General features: G+C 42.9%; 1 protein-coding gene across 1 annotated transcript; it reads right to left on the bottom strand.

Annotated features, from left to right (window-relative positions):
* Nucleotides 1-1,089: 1,089 nt before the first annotated feature.
* On the bottom strand, nt 1,090-20,620 carry LOC132816860 (regucalcin-like). The gene is made up of 7 exons (XM_060826846.1): nt 20,314-20,620; nt 12,444-12,609; nt 11,276-11,458; nt 7,827-8,042; nt 7,464-7,595; nt 4,882-5,036; nt 1,090-1,326 (listed from the first exon to the last, which is right to left on the bottom strand). The coding sequence occupies exons 2-7, from the start codon at nt 12,604-12,606 to the stop codon at nt 1,276-1,278; spliced, it is 900 nt and encodes a 299-aa protein (XP_060682829.1). The 5' UTR covers nt 12,607-12,609; nt 20,314-20,620; the 3' UTR covers nt 1,090-1,275.
* Nucleotides 20,621-21,765: the final 1,145 nt, after the last annotated feature.

Raw genomic sequence — 21,765 nt, 5'->3', positions numbered from 1 at the left:
CATAGGAAATTCGGCATGTTCATAAGCACCCGCACCAACTTTTATAGATGTTCCATAGAAAGCATTCTATCTGAGTGCACATCCGGTCAATGAAGAAAAGCCTGGCCCTCATGGTCTAGATTCTGCAGCCATTTCAGTGTATCCCCAACCTTGGTATACAAATATTGGTCAGCACAACAGAGATAACTTACCTGTTCCTCAATAAATATAGCACCACTGGATATTCTGCCTCCAACTGCCAATCCAGACAGGAGCTAGGCTTAACACGAAAGCTAACATTGCACCCCTCCCACAGTGCAGTATTATCTCAGCATGGCACTGGAGCATGTAGTCTTATAGGAACATAGAGACAGAAGGAGGGGCTTTCGGCCCCTTGACTCTGTTCTTCTATTCGATGTGATCTAATCTGGGGCCTAACTCCATATACCTGCATTTCGCCCAATCCATAATATCTTTATTTAACAAAAGTGTATCTAACTCGGATTTATTATTTACAACCAATCCAGCATCCACTGCTAGTTGTGGAAGACAGTTCCAAACATCTACCCTCCCTTTGTGCATAGAAATGCTTACTAACATCTCTCCTGAATGGTCTGGTCCTAAATCTTTAGACTATGGCCCCAAGTTCTAGAATCTCCAACCAGTTGAAATATTATATCTTTATCTACCTTGACTTTTCCTGAAATTATCATGAAGATATTGATCAGATCACCCTTTAACCATCTAAATTTTAGAGAAAACAGGCCAAAGTTATCTAATCTCTCCTATAACTTCATGGCTGAAGGTATTATTCTTGTAAAGGTATACTGTACTTCTTTCAAGGCCAGTATATCCTTCCTAAGGTGTGGTGCCCAGATTTGCTCACAATACTCCAAATCAGGTTACCCACGGGTTTCTAGAGCTGTATACAGATGTACATACCTGTAATATCTTGAGTTCTATGCTAAAGGCATGGAGTGGCACTTGAACCCAAAACCTTTGAAATCTGATGTGAGGTGGCCATCAAATGAGTCATCAGATAGCTGAGAGATTACAGTGAGTAACTGAGAATGTCAGAAGGGTGCAACACCCATTGAAAGAGAAATAGAATTGTTAGGAATACATTTATTCTGAGAATTGATATCACAGTGACCAGCTTTAGATTTGTGCAGTTTATGTGAGAAATAGAAACAAAAATACAGTTTTCAGTCAATAGTGTATTATTTTGTTGACATTTCTTGCTGTATTTGCAAACCTCATTGTAGTTCATAGCATCTCTCTGCTGGTGGAAATATTCTATCCTGCATATGAATATGGTGGAATCCCCTTCACACCCAGTCCAGTAACCTGGAGAAAGAAAATATCATGTTACTTTCATTTCAAAACTTCTTTTATATTACTCAAGTCACGAATATCTGTCATTGAATGAAGCAATCCTGTGAATAATGTTGGAAAGTCACATTGAGTTTATCAATGATAAACCCTAGAAAGATAAATCAATATAGACCTGCCTGGGGTTTCACAATAGTTAAAGTAGCAAGTACTTGAGTTGCACACCTTAGCAACATTTTTGTATTCATCACAGGATAAAGTTAAAAATCACACAACACCAGGTTATAGTCCAACAGGTTTATTTGGCTGCACTAGCTTTCAGAGCGCTGCTCCTTCATCAGGTGGTTGCGGAGAATAAGATGGTAAGACACAGAATTAATAGCAAAAGTTTCCAGTGTGATGTAACTGAAATTAAATATTGAAAAAGACCTAGATTGTTTGTTAAGTCTCTCATCTTTTAGAATGACCATGTTGGTATCAGTTTTTTCATATATAAATCGCAGAACTTTTTTTAAAAGTTACATTTTCAAGTGCACTTTAACAATTGGTATCATGTCGGCCCAGATAAGATATTGAAGATGTTAACTCCCTGTGAGGCTGTCTGTGCCACAATGGTCAGACTGACTCTAATCTAAAAAAACAGATTTACAAAATCTTACATGGATTCATGCAGTTTTTGAGCAAAGTAAAATGTAATTCTGTAAGTACAAATTCACCCCACAAACTTATATGTGTATGTGTGCATGTGGGTGGGTATGTGTGTGTTGTGGGGAGGGGGGGGGAAGCTATGATGGTGTGTGCATGTGTATGAGTGTGAGAGTCAAGGGGTCTAAGTCTTTGTGACGGTGTGTGTGGGAGTGTGTGTGTGTGTGTGTGTGTGTGTGTGTGTGTGTGTGTGTGTGTGTGTGTGTGTGTGTGTGTGTGTGTGTAGTGCAATAGAGTCACCTGTAGTGTGACATGAACCCAAGGTCCTGATTGAGGCCATCCCCATGGGCCAAAAACTTGGCTATCAGCCTCTGCTCGGCCATTTTTCATTGTTGCCTGTCCCAAAGTCCTTGGAGGACAGTCACCTGAAGGTCAGAGGTCAAATGTCCCTGACTGCTGAAGTGTTCTCCAACTGGGAGGGAATGCTCCTGTCTGTTGATTGTTCCACAGTATCCATTCATCAGTTGCAGTAGCGTCTGTTTTGTCTCGCAATGTACCATGCCTCAGGGCATCCTTGCCTGCAGCGTATGAGATAGACAACGTTGGTTGAGTTGTGTGAGTACCTGCCATGTACATGGTGGGAGGTGTCCCTACGTGTAATGGTGGTACCCATGTCGACACTCTGACACGCCTTGCAGTGTCTACCGTGACAAGGTTGTATGGTGTTCTCCTGAGAGCTGGGTAGTTTGCTACGAATAATGATCTGCTTGAGGCTTGGTGGCTGTTTAAAGGCAAAAAGTGGAGGTGCGGGGAAGGCCTTGGTGAGGTGCTCATCCTCATTGATAATTTGTTGCAGGCTGCGAAGAACATGGCGTAGTTTTTCGGCTCCTGGGAAGCACTGGACAATGAAGGGTACCCTGTTGATTGCAGCACGTGTCTGTCTCCTGTGGAGGTCATTACGGTTCCTTGCTGTGGCACATCGGAACTGGGGTTGATGAGTTGTGCATCGTACCCCGTTCATATGACGGCATCCCTGAGTACTTCCAAGTGCCCATCATATTCCTCCTCATCTGAACAGATCCTGTATATGCATAGGGTTTGTCCATAGGGAATGGTTGTTTGAGTAGGTTTCGGATGGAAGCTGGAGACATGTAGCATTGTGAGGTTATCCGTGAGTTTGCAGTAGAGTGTGGTGCTGAGGTGCCCATCCTTGATGGAGATGCATATGTCCAAGAATGAGACAGATAGTAGAGAGTAATCCATGGTGAGTTTGATGGTGGGATGAAACTTATTGATATCACTGTGTAGTTTTTTCAGTGACTCCGCTCCATGGTCAAGAGGAAGAAAATATCATCAATGTACCTGGTGTATAGTGTTGGTTGGAGGTCCTGTGTAGAGAAGAAGTCTTGTTCAAACCTGTGCATGAAAATGTTGGCATATTGGGTGCAAATTTGGTCCCTGTGGCATGTGTCTGGATGAAGAACTGGTCGTCAAAGGTGAAGACGTTGTGATCGAGGATAAAGTGGATGATTTGTAGGACGGTGCTCGGAGATTGGCAGTTATTGGTGTTGAGTACTGAGGCTATTGCAGCGATGCCGTCATTGTGGGGGATGCTGAAATATCCATTGTGACAAGGAATTCAATCTTTTCAACTTGGCAGTGACACATCAAATTTATGTGCTTTGTCAGTCACAGCTCGACATTTAACACTTCCACCTCGAAATCAGAAGCTGATCAAAGTTTGGGCAAAGATTCCATCTTTCGGATGAGACATTAAACCAAAGCACTGTCTGTCTTCTCAGACGCATTGAAAAGATCCTGTAGGATTATTTCAAAGAGAAGCAGGGGACTTATCTTTGGTGCACCAGCCAATATTTATCCTTTAACAAAGATATTTGGAAGGTTTTGCAGTTGCCAACTGGTCTTTGTCGGAGCTTCCGGTGCACAAAATGGTCATCACGTTTCCTCTACCTCAGTCAACTCCATCAATTGTGAGATACTTTAGGATGTCCTGAGAGTGTGAAAAGTTCTGGAAAAATCCCAGACTTTCATTCCTCTTTTATTGTATTTATTTCTCCCACCGTTGCCATTATCATTAGAAATTGGTCAGCATAGATCTGAAGCATAATGACCAGAGATGTCGCCATTTTAATTCATTTGTTTGTATAGACTTAAAAACCCAGCTGGATAATGGTACTGCTGAACCAGGTGAAATCAATGAATTGCTCGAGTGTGGAAGCAGGCCATTCAGCCCATCAAGTCCACACTTGACCCTCCGAAGAGCATCTGACACAGATCCACTTCCCCTCCCCTACCTAAACAACCAATCCTGCACACTACAAGCATTTTAACATGGCCAATCCACCTAACCTGCATTTTTTTTTGGACTGTGGGAAGAAACCAGAGCATATCACGCAGATGCAGGGAGAATGTGTAATCTCTACACAGTCACCAAAGGCTGGGATTGAACTTGGGTCCCTCACACTGTGAGGTAGCAATGCTAACCATTTGAGCTACAATGCCACCCTGCTGAAAAGGCAAAATCTTCACTTCAGATTGCTAAATTCATCTCTGCTGACAAACGGTGAATTGCAGGAAGAATGTGATGACTGCAGCTGCTGGAGACCAGAGATGAAAAGTGTGGCGCTGGAAAAGCACAGCCAGTCAGGCAGCATCTGAGGAGCAGGATTTCGGGCATAAGCCCTTCATCAAGAATGGTGAATTGCAGCTGAGAAATCATTGCTGTGAAGGTGGCTACGTGTTTGGCATCGAGCTTCAAACTTGGATGATGACCCTGTGAGGGAGGTAGGGGCTGTTTTCCATTACCTCGTTACTGCTTTACAAAAGGAGGGAAGCCAAACAGGTAGGTGCTCCTGTAGGTGTGCCACTCGTGCTAATTGTAGATGGTAAAACAATTCCACATACCTTAAAAATGCCCCCAGCCAGTGGCTCTTTCCGAAGTGATTCTTCATCCATTCTTTTGGTAGCCGTGGTTACGTATAGGTCAGAGTAATCTTTTCCTCCAAAGCAGCAGGATGTAGTTTTACTAACCGGCAGTTTCACTGTCTGGATCCTTTTACCTACAAGAAAAAGTCCATCTTGGTCAATTGTCTGATTGCTGGTAGATCAAATTCTTGTTAAAACTCTGTTATGAATGTAGAATGGAGATCAAGAAGAGCCAATCGTCGAGATTGGCAGCCAGATTCCGGTAGAAGCAAGACAGAATGAGTGCTGGGATTAGATGTCAATGGAAGGGGAGAATGAACAGGGAAAACATAGAGCAATGAAAGAGAGAAACATAAATGTCAATGATGGAGAGGAGGAAATGGGAACAACGAAAGGAAAGGAAATGGATGATAATCAAGGGACTAGGGAGGGATGTGTTAAAAACAAGAAAGCTCAAGCTTGCAACAAGGAAAAAAAACTCATAAGATGCTACGCTCAATTCAATTTGCTACAGCGCCTCAGAAACCGGGTCAGCTGTGGGAGAAAATGAAATGCAGATGTTAAGATCCATGTGCTTAACATTCCACGTACAAACAGTGAGACAAATACAGAGTTGCCTGAAATAAAATGGAGCCAAAAGAACTCTTAGGGAAAAAATACTGTCGGGAAAAAACAGTCAGTATTTCGGCCACTTGATATGATCTGACAAGCTATAGTGATCTTGTCTTGAGCAGAAAGTGGAGGACAGCAGAAAGAGAGGCAGATCTCAGTGTAGTTGGATAACAGATGTCAGAGAGCAGTTGCAGATGAGCTGCATTGGATAATAGACAATAGACAATAGGTGCAGGAGTAGGCTATTCAGCCCTTCGAGCCTGCACCGCCATTCAATATGATCATGGCTGAGAAGTTGGTGAGAGTGATCATGACCGCTGTAATCTCCTGGCAGGTGGAGCAGCAGCGATAGGATAAAGAACTAGAGCTTGAACTGGGGACAGAGAATGTCAACAGTGGCTACGGAAATGGAAGCAGCTGAATGAGAAGAGAGTTTGGATGAGCTGAAGGATCAGATGACTAAAGAGATCCAACACTTTCATCACTGTGATGGGGTTAGAGTTAGCGTTACTGGATTGAGGCTTATTTCCATGAGCAAAACTTCAAATCATCACAGAGACGCTCATTCACCAGAGCTGACTTCCAAATGGTGTTGACATTGGATTACAGGTTGAGCTTCTAAAACAAGTCTTATTGCCTTGCCCTATTTATCCAAATAATATAGCTCGACAATACCGTATTTTCCCATCCGAAGCTTAAACCTCTAGAGTCCCCAGTTATTGGTATTTGGTTCCATACACTTCCTTATCTTCACTGCCACCATGTGTAGATTAGATTACTTACAGTGTGGAAACAGGCCCTTCGGCCCAACAAGTCCACACCGACCGCCGAAGCGCAACCCACCCGTACCCCTACATATACCCCTTACCTAACACTACGGGCAATTTAGCATGGCCAATTCACCTGACCCGCACATCTTTGGACTGTGGGAGGAAACCGGAGCACCCGGAGGAAACCCACGCAGACACGGGGAGAATGTGCAAACTCCACACAGTCAGTCGCCTGAGGCGGGAATCGAACCCAGGTCCCTGGCGCTGTGAGGCAGCAGTGCTAACCACTGTGCCACCGTGCCGCCCACCCACTGTGCCACCGTGCCGCCCACTTGGATAATAAGCTCAAAATATCAATGATATTCACTTCTACGTTTTTACCTCCTCTCAATTCACTTAACACCCCTATTCTGTAAGATCACGTGCCCAACATCATAGACGTAAAGCCATTAAACCACTGTCCAGTGCTGCCTCTCTATAGAGTAACTCAGTCAGTTCCATACCCTGGCTATCCCATTAGCCCTACAAGTTTATTTCCTTCAAATACCCATTCAATTTCTTTTTGTAATAATGATCCACTTCTCCTTTTATCATTCTGTGGGCAGAGTTCTAGATCATTACGACCCCTAAAGAGATTATTTCTCACATTTCCCTTGCATGTCTTGCCCCAAAAAACCTAAACTTAAAGTTTTAATTATCATTGATTGGTATCAGTGTTTCTCAATCTAGCTTATCTAAACTTTTGTTCATCTCCATCAAAGCTCCCCTCAAACTTCCTTTTTCCAAAGGAAAATAACTGCATCCAACATAAACTTCTAGTTAATACCTTCCTCCCCGGTAAATCTCCTCTGCAACCTCTCAAGGGTTCTCAGAACATTCCTAAATGTTGGTAAGAATTTATGTTTGAGTCAGAACTTCCTTTAAAGCATCCTTTCCAGCTCATGCCAAAAATTCTGCTCCTTTACTGCTGAGGTGATCTACCATTCTGCCCACTTACTCAGGATAAACCAAACTGTGTGAAATCCTGGCATCTTACCAGACCAGAGTCTGAAGCCTGGGGTCCTTTTCATTACCCAGATCACTTACCTTCATCTCCACAACACTGTCACCGTGTTGACTGATTTTCAAAAACTTCATGACAAACATTAATAGTGGACAATGCGCTCGTGGTTTTCTCACCCGTCTCTGGGTCGATACGAAGGATTCTTCCACCATTATAGCAGGCAACCCAGAGTCTTCCCTCACTATCAATGCACTGCCCATCAGGAATAGCTTCATCTTTTTCAAGTTTGTACACAACCCTCCGATTAGCTGTAAAAATTAATTAGTGCAGAGTTAACACATTATAAACCAATCCCTAGAACTGAAGCAGTGGAACCTCTACACTAGAGAGTACTTACTGCATTACGTGTCATGAGAGATTGCCCAGGAACAGGCCATCTCACGACAACTAAGATCAGGTCAAAAATGCAGCTTTTGCAGCATCAATCACATGCCATAAACAAATGTAAAATTATTTTGCTTGGCAGTTGCAAAACTTACAGATCTTTCCCGTCTGCAGGTCGTAGTCAAATGCATCCACAGTAAAAGACAAACTGTCTATGTAATAGAAGATCTTGTGATCCAGTGACCAATCTAGACCATTGGAAATATCCACTTGATCAAAGTGTTTGATGACAGAGTGATTCGTCTGCAAGGTGTAAAGAGCTCCCTGGTGCCTTTCAAATTCCCCAAGTTGAGTCTCCATTGCCATGGTGCCTGGAACATAGAATCTTATTAAAAACTAACTTGAAACAATGCAAGGATTGCTGTACTTCCCCTGAACAATCCAACACTGGAATATTAAAAATAGCGCAGTGAAAGGGATCGGACTTGAACTGTTTATTAAGGTATTTCAGTACTGTCCACCCAACACACACAAACTTTATTTCTCTGATTTTTGAAGGCAAATAAGGATCGGTGCTGGGCCCTCTACTTTTTGTCATTTACATAAACGATTTGGATGTGAGCATGAGAGGTACAGTTGGTAAGTTTGCAGATGATACTAAAATTGGAGGTGTAGTGGACAGCGAAGAGGGTTACCTCAGATTACAACAGGATCTTGATCAGATGGGCCAATGGGCTGAGAAATGGCAGATGGAGTTTAATTCAGATAAATGCGAGGTGTTGCATTTTGGAAAGCAAATCTTAGCAGAACTTATACACTTAATGGTACAGTCCTAGGGAGTGTTGCTGAACAAAGAATCCTTGAGGTGCAGATTCATAGCTCCTTGAAAGTGGAGTCGCAGGTAGATAGGATAGCGAATAAGGCGTCTGGTCTGCTTTCTTTTATTGGTCAGAGTACTGAGTACAGAAGTTGGGAGGTTATGTTGTGGCTGTACAGAACATTGGTTAGGCCACTGTTGGAATATTGCATGCAATTCTGATCTCCTTCCTATCGGAAAGATGTTGTGAAACTTGAAAGGGTTCAGAAAAGATTTAAAGGTTGTTGCCAGGGTTGGAGGATTTGAGCTATAGGGAGAGGCTGAACAGGCTGGGGCTGTTTTCCGTGGGGTGTCGGAGGTTGAAGGGTGACCTTATAGAGGTTTACAAAATATGAGGAACATGGATAAGATAAATACACCAAGTCTTTTCCCTGGGGTGGGGGAGTCCAGAACTAGAGGGCATATGTTTAGGGTGAGAGGGGAAAGCTATAAAAGAGACCTAAGTGGCAACTTTTTCACACAGAGGATGGTACCTGGGTGGAATGAGCTGCCAGAGGAAGTGGTGGAGGCTGGTACAATTGCAACATTTAAGAGGCATTTGGATGGGTATATGAATAGGAAGGGTTTGGAGGGATATGGGCCAGGTGCTGGCAGGTGGGACTAGATTGGGTTGGGAAATCTGGTCAGCATGGATGGGTTGGACCAAAGGGTCTGTTTCCATGCTGTACATCTCTACAACTCTAAGACTCTATCGCTTTATTTCTTTTGTGAGTGGACACAGTAATTTTTAGCAGACAATCCAGTCCCAGGGGTGTCCTCACCCTATCATGTAGAGACATATCATCCAGCAGCTTGACTGTATAATCCAGGCAGAAGCTGAACTGATTATTCCTGTCCAGTGCCTCCAAGTCTGAAGAGATTAAAATCAATCACAGTAACTTTACCTGAACTCAAGGTACTCAGCCCTCAGAAGGGAGGGCTAACTGGCAACTTCCTGGACATGTACTGCTCAGTATCACCCCTGTGGGGTTATTAGCTCTCTTGGTTGTACTCTTTGAGTCAGGAAGGCTGAGAGTTCACTTGCCCTGCCTGTTCAGAGGGAGCACCACCTTTTGTACAAAATCTTAACCAAAGGCCTCACTTCCCCTCACATAACAAGGATTACGAGATAGAGGAGCAAGAGGAGGCTATTCAGCCCATTTGATCTGCTTCACCATTCAGTGAGATCATAGCTGGTCTGAAAATCCTCAACTCCATTTTCCTGCCTTTTCCCCATAACATTGATTCTCTAACTGATTAAAAATCTGTCCATCTCAGCCCTGAACATACTAAATCAGCCAACTTCCACAGCCCTCTGTGATAAAGAACTCCCCAGACTCCACAGACTACCCTCCTGAGAGAAAGAATGTCTCCACCTCTCTGACTGACCCCTTAACCTGAGATTACGCCGTCTGTTTTTAAACTCTCCTACAAGGTGAAACAACCTTGCATCATCTACTCTGTGACTCGGATATCAGCTTTTTGTGATTCGTGAATAAGGATCCCCAAATCCCTCAGTGCTGCAGCCTTCTGCATGTTTCCCAAGTTAAATAATACTCAGTTCTCCTATTTGTCCTGGCAAAGTACATATCCTCACATTTTCCACATTATATTCCAGCTGACAAGTTTTTCTCTGCTCACTCAACTGTTGGGATCCCTCTGTGTCATCCTCATTACTTGCTTTCCTTCTACTTTTGTTCCATCCACAAATGTGATGACAGAAAATTCAATTTCCTCAACAAAGTAATTAATGTATATTGTAAATAATTGTGGCCCCAGCAGTAATCCCTATGGCACTCCTGAAAATGTTTCCTTTTAGCCAATTTTGGTCTTCTATTAGTTAGCTATTTATTTATTTATTTATTTATGCTAATATACTACCCCAGTACTTTTTAATAATTTTGGTTGTACCTTTTTAAGTAGCTTCATTTGTAGCACATTATTGAATACATTTTCAAAATCCAAATATATTAAATCAGCCAATTCCCCTTAATCTATCCTGCTTGCTATCTTCTCAAAGAATATTCTACCCAAATACTTTTTAATCTTTTTGAAAGTATCTTTTTAAGCATCTTCATATCCAGCACATTATTCAATACCTTTTCAAAATCCAGACATATTACATCTGCTGATTCCCCTTAATCTATCCTGCTTGTTATCTCCTCAAAGAATTCTAGAAGCTGTGATGACTCCGTTTGATTTTATCGTATACTTACCAATGCTCTCCTGCCACATTTTTCATATTCAACATTTTCCCAATGGCAGATATTGAGCGAAATGGCCTACATCCTTTGTCTCCCTTTTTGAATAAGGGTGTTGCATTAGCAGTTTTCCAACCCTCTGGGAAATTTCTCAAACTTCATGATTCTTAGAAGATTATTACTAGTGCATCCATTATCTCTATAGCCACTTTCTTTAAAATCCTAGGATGCAATACATCAGGTCCAGGGAAGAAGAGGCAGGGCCATGGGGAGATTTGAAAACAGTAACAAGACTTGTTGAGATGCTCTAATGGAAAGAGAGGCATCTGTGGGGTCTTTTGGGACTCAGAGCCAATATAGATCAGCAGGCAGATGGCTGAAATGTGGACAGGACTTGGTTTGGGTAAGCAGAGTCTTAGATGTGAAAAGTTGCATGGATTTGGAGCAGCTAGATCTTTAGAACACAATGGTATGAATGAGGGTTTCAGCAGCAGATGAGCTGAAATGAGAGAAGTGACTGGCAAAGGGATAATGCAAACTATCAAACCTGCAAGAAAACGTCCAGCAGGATCCACTTTGCCATCATTAAATCTGATGTTTGTTCTTCTGTCATCGATCCGTGCAATATCCGTAACCTTCTTATTCTCCCAATCCAGAAAGGCAAACTGTTTTCCGATGGCCAGGACATAGCCACCAGAACGCCGGGGAACAACAGCTCCAACCGGAGCATCTGAAACATGTAGGATGAGCAATCTCATCTAGAGATATTGTAACACTGAATTACAGCTTTCCATTAGACATAGCAACTAAATAAATCAAAGGATATGTTTACCCAGTGCACCAACTCACACAAGGCTCAGCTGCAACTTGCATTCTTACATCACCTTTAATGTAGTGAACATCATCAGGCACGTTGTGCGAGTGAAACAAAGGGAGTGCGATGTTAAGATGGATGACTTAAAGCTTGGTGAAACTGTATATTTTAAGGTGCATTGAAAGGAGGAGATGTGGAAGCATGCATAGACTTAGAGGGGGACTTCCAGAGCTTAGATGGCTACTAAAAGTGGGATGAAGAATGTGTTGTGTAGCAGCCACAAGTGGTGGGGAAAGTGAGGACTGCAGATGCTGGAGATCAGAGCTGAAAATGTGTTGCTGGAAAAGCGCAGCAGGTCAGGCAGCATCCAAGGAACAGGAGAATCGATGTTTCGGGCATGAGGCCTTCTTCAGGAATGGGCTGGGGAACAGAGTTGCTGGTGGAATGGAGGACTGGCCAAAATGACAGGGAAGGAGGAGCTCAGCCACCAGGTTGCAAATGTTAAAGTTGAGACATTGCTGGAAAGCCAACATAGATCAATAGTTGCAGGATAAAGTGAGCAGAGTTTACATTGGGCAGAAAATCGACGTGAAATGATAACATTGTTTCTCTGTTGACTTCACCTTCAGATTTTTTTCAGCAATTTTTGTTTGTCCTTCACACACACGCGCACTATCCAACACGATACCAATACAGGTTATCAAGGAATAGTAGTCTTTAGATAAAAAAAGACAAAAGAAGAACATCTGAGGAATATGCCCTTGATGCTTTCACTCAAAATGCAAAGTCAGCAATGGAACCTTTTTGTATTTAAGTGACAGAGAGAATTGGTGTAGCCAATGGTTGGGGTCATGGTACTCTTTTCTCAATTCCTAAGTAAATTAAGGCATCATTTTCTTACCAACATGGACTTTCTCCACTTGGTTACTCTCAGGATGCCATCTGTAAACATTCTGTTCAGTAATGTCAGCATACAGCAGTGTGCCATGTTTTTCTTCCCATGCAGGACTCTCTCCAACTGAGTACTTCTCTTTCAAAACACATTCAATTTTAATTGATCCCATTGTCTGAAACAAGAAAGGTTTCATTCTCTTTGAGAATGTGGATGAGCTTGATCTTTTTACCAGTTACTGTAACAACAGCATGAAATCTGATTTGCTCCATAAACTGTGCCAATACTTGCCAAATGGCCACAAAGCTGAAACACGTAGGAACTGCAACTTAGAGTCATAGAGATGTACAGCACAGAAACAAACCCTTCGCTCCAACTCATCCATGCCGACCAGATATCCTAAACTAATCTAGTCCCATTTGCCAGCATTTGACCCATATCCCTCCAAACCCTTCCTATTCATATACCCAGCCAAATGCCTTTTAAATGTAATTGTACCAGCCTCACCACTTCCTCTGGCAGCTCATTCCATACACGCACCACCCTTTGTGTGAAACAGTTGCCCCTTAGATCCATTTTAAATTTTCCCCCCTAAACTTATGGCCGCTAGTTCTGGACTGCCCTATCCCAGGGTAAAAATCTTATCTATTTCCATATCCATGCTTCTCACGATTTTATAAACCTCTGTAAGGTCACCCCTCAGCCTCCGACGCTCCAGGAAAAAAGTGCAGCCTATTCAGCCACTCCCTAATGCTCAAATCCTCCAACCCTGGCAACATTCTTGTAAATCTTTTCTGAACCATTTCACTTTTCACAATATCCTTCCAGCAGGAGGGGGACAAGAATTGCACGCAATATTCCAAAAGTGGCCTAACCAATCTCCTGTACAGCTGCAACATAGCCTCCTAACTCCTATACTCAATGCTCTGACCAATAAAGGAAAGCATATCAAATGCCTTCCTCATTATCCTAATTATCTGTGACTCCACTTTCAAGGAGCTATGAACACAGCCTCCAAGGTCTCTTTGTTAACTAACGCTCCCTAGGACCTTACCATTAAGTGGATAAGTCCTATTCCAATTTGCCTTTCCAAAGTGCTGCACCTCTCATTTTTCTGAATTAAACTCCATCTGCCACCTCTCAGCCCATTGGTTTTATCTGATCTATATCCCATTTTACTGTGAAGTAACCTTTTTTGCTGTTCACTTCACCTCCATTTGGGATGTCATGTGCAAACTTACTAACTATACCTCCTATGTTCACATACAAATCATTTATATAAATGACGAAAAGCAATGGATCCTTGTGGCACACCACTGGTCACAGGACTCCAGTCTAAAAGGCAACCCTTTACCACCACCCTCTGTCTTCTACCTTCCAGCCAGTTCTCTATCCAAATGGCTAGTTCTCCCTGTATTCCACGAGATCTAACCTTGCTAACCAGTCTACCATGAGAAATCTTGTCGAATGCCTTATTGAAGTCCATTTTGATCACATCTAATGCTCTGCCCTCATCAATTCTCTTTGTTACTTCTTCAAAAAACCCGATCAAGTTTGTGAGACATGATTTCCCATGCACAAAGCCATGCTGACTATCCCTAATCAGTCTTTGCCTTTCCAAATACATGTACATCCTGTCTCTCAGGATTTCCTCCAACAATTTGCCCACCACCAACGACGTCAGGCTCACTGGTCTACAGTTCCCTGGCTTGTCCTTACTACCTTCCTCAGCAAGGGGCCCAGCAATCACTTCCCTAGCTTCCCACAGATTTTAGGGTACACCTGATTAGGTCCAGGAGATTTATCCAATTTTATGCTTTTTAAGACATCCAGCGCCTCCTCCTCTGTAATATTTACATTTTTACAAGATGTCACCATCCAATTCCCTTCATTCTATATCTTCCATGTCCTTCTCCACAGCAAACACTGATGCAAAATACCTGTTTAGTATCTCCCTTATCTTCTGCAGTTCCACATATAGGCTGCCTTGCTGATCTTTGAGGGGAGAAAGTGAGGACTGCAGATGCTGGAGGTCAGAGCTGAAAATGTGTTGCTGGAAAAGCGCAGCAGGTCAGGCAGCATCCAAAGAGCAGGAGAACCGACGTTTCGGGCATGAGCCCTTCTTCGGGCTCATGCCCGAAACGTCGATTCTCCTGCTCTTTGGATGCTGCATGACCTGCTGCGCTTTTCCAGCAACACATTTTCAGCTCTGATCTTTGAGGGGCCTTATTCTTGGCTGAGTTACCCTTCTGTCCTGAATGTAGTTATAGAATTCCTTGGGATTATCCTTAACCCTATTTGCCAAAGCTATCTCATGTCCCCTTGTTGCCCTTCTGATTTACTTCTCCTGAATCACTGCTGTTAAAGTCCATGCCAGTTCTGCAGACAACAGTTTAAAAGGGAGGATGCTAGAATTACAGTTTTGTTCTCCAAAGTCTTTTCCTCAGGACATTTATTGAGTTGACAAGTTTTTGAAATTGTTAATCAGCTTTGGCAAGTTTTCAGGTTTGTACTCAAATGGTTCAACAGCTGCAAAATTTCTAATATCATACAGGAATTCACATTGCCTACTCCAATGTTTTTCTATACCCAATGGTCAAGGAATGTGAACTTGTCATAGAATTATACAGCATGGAAACAGAACTTCCATCCAATTCATCCTCACCAACCAGATATCCAAAATTGATCTAATCCTCGAAACATTCCCTGTTCATGTACTGATCCAGATGTATTTTAAATGTTGTAATTGTACTTGCCTCTACCACCTCCTCTGGCAGCTCATTCCATACATGCACCACCCTCTGACTGAAAACGTTGCCCCTCAGGTACCTTTTAAATCTTTCCCCTCTCACTGTAAACCTACTTTAGAGAAGGAAACTGCCATCCTTACCCTTACATGTGACTCAAGAGACACGGGCAATGGGTTTGACTCTGAACTGCCCTCTGGGCAATTTGGGATGGGCATCCGCATCATAAGAATGAATAAAAAAATAAATTACCATATGTCAACCAGAGTGTGGAGCTGGAAAAGCACAGCCGGTCAGGCAGCATCCGAGGAGCAGGAGAATCAATCCTAACCTAATCTAGTCCCCTTTGCCAGCACTTGACCCATATCACTCTAAACCCTTCCTGTTCATATATCCATCCAGATGCCTTTTCGATGTTGTATTTGTACCAGCCACTACCATTTCTTCTGGCAGCTCATTCCATTTATGCACTACCCTCTGCATGAAAAAGTTGCCTCTTAGTTCTAACTGTTTATTAAGAGAAAATACAAATGACACCAGATTCTCCAGACTCGTTCTAGGATGGTGGGACTGATCTATGAATGGAGATCGGACATGCTGGATCTATATTCTCCAGATCCCATTTCATAGAATAAGAGGTGATCTCAATGAAAGTTACAAAATATTCGAAGGTATAGATAGGGTGGATGCAGATATGTTCTTCCCCCTGGTTGGGAAATCTACAACCAGAGATACAATTTAAAAATAGAGCACACCATTTAGGGTGTGAGATGAGGAGTTTGTTTTTTTTTCACACAAAGGGTTATGAACTATTGGAACTCTCTACCACAGAGGGCTGTGGAAGCTCTGTCTTGGAAATGGCTAAGGTAGAGATTGATAGATTTCTGATTACCAATGGCATATAGGGTCATGTGGAAGGGTGGGTAAAAAACACCAATGTGTTCAAATAGCCATGATGATACTGATTGGCAGGATGGTCTGAATGGACTGAATAGTATTCTCCTGTTCTATGTCTCCTTAATAAATAACCCATGTACTGTTTACCCACTCTCTTAAACTATTATTATCAGCAATGACACTGAAGTCAATGACTGCAAACTCCATATAAAATTTCTGGCTTGCCAGTTATGGCCTTCATTTTCATTAAACTAACCCATAGTCTCCAGTTCACACAGCAGCATTCTTTGGGTTACTTTATAATCTTGCAGTTACACATGTGCCAAATAATCGAACCCAAATTCGCATCTACACCATGGAGATTCACAACCCTGGAACTGTGGCTGGGATTTGGAGACCAGCCTTTACATCAGAACAGCAGCATACTTAAAAGATGCAAATATTCACCATTCCTGTGGAGCGTTTTTCCTGATTTCACAATTCAAGTTGTAGATGTTCTGTAAGAATGGCAATGGAAGATGGAGTTTTATGGTTAGTAACTATGTATGACCTACCTGTGGAGTACATGCGCAGGAAGAATATGGAGGCAAAAATCTTAGAATCTGAGATGTTATAGTGGAATTAGAGGCACATGTGGGATCTTTTGGGATTAAAATAGACAAAAATATAAATGACCGACAAAAATAGGCCATTTACAACATCATGGTTAATGTGTTTAAAACTTCACATTCCTAGCCAACCCTGATAACCTTCAATTCTCCTGCTTAACAGGAATCTACCTCAGCCTTAAAAAATGCTCAACGATCTCATCCCCCACCCTTTTTCTGAGGCAGGCAGTTCCAAAATCGCACAACACTCTGTCAGAAAATAAATTTCCTTCATTTCTGTCCTAAATAGAAGGCCTCTAATTTCAAAACAGGGTAAATTCAAATTTGAATCCCTACAGTGTGGAAACAGGGCTTTCGGCCCAACAAGTCCACACCAACACTCCAAAGAGAAACCCAACCAAACCCATTCCCCTACCCTATATTTACCCCTGACTTAATAACCTACACTATGGGCAATTTAGCATGGCCAATTCTTACATCTTTGGATTGTGGGAGGAAACCAGAGGACCCGGAGGAAACCCACGCAGACAGTCACACGAGGCTGGAATTGAACCGGGGTCCCTGGTGCTGTGAGGCAACAGTGCTAACCACTGAGCAACCATGCCGCCCATAATTTACCAAATTGATAAGCTGAATCCAAAAATTGATTTAGTAAGAGAAGAAGGGTATGGTGGAAAGCTGTGTATCTGACTGGAGCCTTCATGTAGTGATATACCATAGGATTCAGTGTTGGCTCCCTTATTGTTTGTGATATTCATAAATGATGTGGAATGAGAATATGAAAGAGATGATTCATAAATTTGTGGATGACACAAAGATTGGCCGTGTGGTTTACATTGAGGAGGAAGGTGTTCGGTCCCAGGTGGATACAGACAAATTGTGGATGCAGGTTTGCTCACTGAGCTGGAAGCTCAGGTGTTTTCAGATGTTTCGTCTCCATACTAGGGAACATCATCGGTGAGCCTCCGGATGAAGCCAAACAGACAGATTGGTCAGATGATCAGATCAGTGCAGGCAGAATTTAACCCTGATAAATATGAGGTGATGCATTTTGGAGAAGGAACAAAACAAGGGAATATTCAATGAATAGCAAGATACTAGGAAACCGAAGGAACAGGGAGATCTTGGGGTCCTTGTCCAGGATCCTTGGAGTTGGCAGGACAGGTTAATAAGGTAGTTGAAGAAGGCATGCGGGATGTTTGTCTTTATCAGTTGAAGCATAGATTATAAGAGCAGGAAAGTTGTTTTTAGAGCTTTGGTTAGGCCACAGCTGGAGTATAGAATCCCAACTGTGTGGAAACAGGCCCTTCAGCCCAGCAAGTCTACACTGACCTTCCGAAGATAACCCACCCAGACCCATTCCCCTACTATCCTATATTCACCCCTACACATCCTTAAACACTACGGACAATTTAGCATGGTCAATTCACCTAACCTGCACATCTTTGGGCTGTGGGAGGAAACCGGAGCACCCAGAGGAAACCCATACAGTCACGGGGAGAATGTGCAAACTCCACACAGTCGCCCGAGGCTGATATCAAACCCAGGTCCCTGATGCTGTGAGACAGCAGTGCTAACCAATGGGCCACCATACCACCCAGTATTCTGTGTAATTCTGGTCACCACACTAGAGGAAGTGCAAAGGAGATTCATCAGGGTGTTTCCTGGAAGGGAGCATTTGAACTATGAAGAGAAGCTGGAGAAGCTCTGGCTGTTTTCTTTGGAGCAGAGAAAGTTGATAGAGGTTAACAAGATTATAAAGGGTATGGACAGGGTGAATAGAAAGCAGCTGTTTCTCTCAATTGAAGGATCAATAACAAGGTAGCACCATTTTAAAGTGAAAGGTATGAGGTTTAGAGGGGATGTGAGTAAAATCCCAGACAGTGGTGGGAATCTGGAATGCACTGCCTGGGAGGCTAGTTGAGACGGGAAACCTCACAACCTTTAAAACTTACTTAGATAAGCATTTGAAAGTGTCATATTTTCACAGCCTCAGGCCTAGTGTGGAAACGTGGGACAAGAGTAGGTAATCGCATATTTTTGGAGATGATGTGGAGGGCATTATTTGTACCATAGGATTCCATGATTCTAGTTCTAGACAAACCCACTTGAGGAAGCATCCTTCCCACTTTTATAAAATGCATTCTTTTGATCTCTAGTGAAAACAAGTCCAGCCTATCATGATAGGATGATGCATTTATTCCAGGTATCAATCTCATAAACCTCCTCCAAACTGTCTCTGACATATTTACAACTTTCTTTAAATAAAGCCTGTTGTGAAATTTGAAAGGGTTCAGAAGAGATTTACAAGGATGTTGCCACAGTTAGAGAGTTTGAGCTATTAGGAGAGGCTCAATAGGCTGGGGATGTTTTCCCTGGAGCTGAGGGGTGACCTTATACAGATGTATAAACTCATGAGGGGCATAGGTAGGATAAACAGACAAGGTCTTTTCCCTGGTGTGGGGGAATCCAGAACTAGAGGGCATAGGTTTAGGGTGAGAGGGGAAAGATTTAAAAGGGAGCTAAGGGGCAACTTTTTCCTGCAGAAAGTGATGTGTGCATGGAATGAGTTGCCAGAGGAAGTGGTGGAGGGTGGGACAATTACAACATTTAAAAAGGCATCTGGATGACTATATGAATAGGAAGGGTTTGGAGTGATATGGGCCAAGTGCTGGCAAATGGGACTAGATTAGTTTAGGATATCTGGTTGGCGTGGACAAGGTGGAGTGAAGGGACTGTTTCCGTGCTGTTCACCTCTACGATTCTATGGTGACCAAATCTGCACACTGTATTTGAGATATGGTCTCACTAATGCCCTGTGTACCTGTAGCAGAATATCTTTGCTTTTATGTGCAATTCCTCTTGCAAAGGCTGGCATCCCATTATTCTTCGAGGAGAAAGTGAGGACTGCAGATGCTGGAGATCAGAGCTGAAAATGTGTTGCTGGAAAAGCACAGCAGGTCAGGCAGCATCCAAGGAGCAGGAGAGTCGACGTTTCGGACATGAGCCCTGACCTGCTGCGCTTTTCCAGCAACACATTTTCATACCATTATTCTTCCCTATTAACTGGTATGAGCTGCAAACTAAGTTTTATAGCTGACCTACTAAAATACCTAAACTCTCTAATTCGGCATTCTGCAAATCAATCTCCAAAGAGCATTTCACAACTATACGTAAGAGCATCATCAATGATTCTTGTGTGCTTGGCTCTCTTGCTGTGAAGGGAAGATGCATGTATTGTTCGTCAATCAACCCAGTTCTTTCTTTCTCTGGTTAATTTCCCAGAGGAACTGAGCAGCAGCAGAATCTGACAACATAATAAATGTGTTGTCATTCACTCTGGCTCAATGCCTGATTCGCACACAGCTGCAGTTACAAAGAGATCGCCGCTATGGAACTCCACCTTCCAGTGCTGCCGTTTTCCTTGCCTCAGCATTCAGCTGGCCCTGTTAGAAAGACTCAAGCGCTTCTTCAGCTGCGTTTGCAAATTGAGTCCCCGGCTGGAGGCCAGGCTCTGGCCTCATCCCGCAGTTCCACCCACTAACACAGGCCAGTGGCTGTGTTTAATAAATATATGCCCCCAGGAAGTTGCAGAAGGAAAGAAAGTCGAAAAGAAGCAGTAAATACCTGATGGCTCCAGAAGTTTTCGAAGTAATGGATTTCAGCTTAAACCACATACAATTCACTCTGGTCTGATTTAATCAATTGTGGATAAAAATGATCCCTGGCAGCACTCCTTGCTTGATGTACGTCTGTGTAGACTAGGCCCACCCTTCTGCGGTATGTGGCTTTGATGTCAAGGGCAGCCACTATCACTTCACTGCTGGAAGTGAGCTCATTTGTTCATGTTTGAATCAAGGTTGCACATGAGATCAGAAGCTGAGTGACCCTGGCAGAGCTCAAACTAAGCAGTTTATTCATTTACAAGTGCTGCCTGATAGCACAGCCCTGACCCCTTCAATAACTGTGCTGATGACTGAGAGTGGGGAGTTCAAGTTTGTTCTATTTTTTTTCTCCTATGTACAGGACACTCCTGGGTAATTTTCCATATCATGGTGTACTCCTAATTCTCTGGGGAAGAGAGGTTTACAAACTTGTGACCGTCAGAGAGAAAAAAAAATTTCATCTGTCTAAAGTTTGATACCCCCTATTATTAAATTGAGTCCCCTACTTCTAAATGACCCACAAGGAGAAACATCCTTTTAGCATTCACCCTGTCAATTTGCCTCAAGACCTCATGTGCTTTGATAAGATCACTTCTTATCATTCTGAACTCCAACAGAGACAGGCCCAATATTTCCTTGAAAGGATATAACCTCTTCATCCCAGGAGAAGAGAACCTTCTCCTGTGAGATATTTTACCATATTCACGACAACAAATTCAAGTTGTTATTGCTGACTATATTATCTTAGTGTCCAAACCTACTGCAACTGAGAGCACTCTACCAATAGTGAATACCTCACAACAGTTTCCTGTAATCTGAGCTGATAATTGTGATATAGTTACTCATTCTGAAATTGAGAGTCTCAATTACCAAGTGAGAATCAAAGTTAACAGCAATAACTGGTCAGACAACATGGAGAGAACCTTAGCCAATTTAAAGCAGTCTAGATTAAACTAGACACAATGACCTCTGACTGCTGCCCAATTCTCTGCGCAGGAGAAAGTGAGGACTGCAGATGCTGGAGATCAGAGACAAAAGGGTAGCGCTGGAAAAGCACAGCAGGTCAGGCAGCATCCAAGGAGCAGGAGAATCGACATTTCGGACATAAGGCCCTTCTCCTGCTCCTTGGATGCTGCCTGACCAGCTGTGCTTTTCCAGCACCACACTCTTGACCTCAATTCTCTGCGCAGACTATTAAGAATTAACCGATGAGAACCTCCCCTTTTATGCTGCAATGTTGTTATATATCAGTGGTGGATGCGATGCAACATGTTTTAACATAGTGGGTGGTGCTTCATGATTTATTCAGTTCTCAGGCTAGCAGTACAAGGATTTGCAGTAAAGACAGCAAAGCGTATAAGCCTCTACTGCTAATGTAAAGCTACTCCAAAAGCAAGCCCTTTTAGTCCCTCCC

Source organism: Hemiscyllium ocellatum, chromosome 6 (assembly GCF_020745735.1).
Source record: "Hemiscyllium ocellatum isolate sHemOce1 chromosome 6, sHemOce1.pat.X.cur, whole genome shotgun sequence".
Taxonomy (NCBI): domain Eukaryota; kingdom Metazoa; phylum Chordata; class Chondrichthyes; order Orectolobiformes; family Hemiscylliidae; genus Hemiscyllium; species Hemiscyllium ocellatum.
The sequence above is the reverse complement of the archived record's forward strand: the minus strand, read 5'-3'. Positions and strand labels throughout refer to the sequence as shown.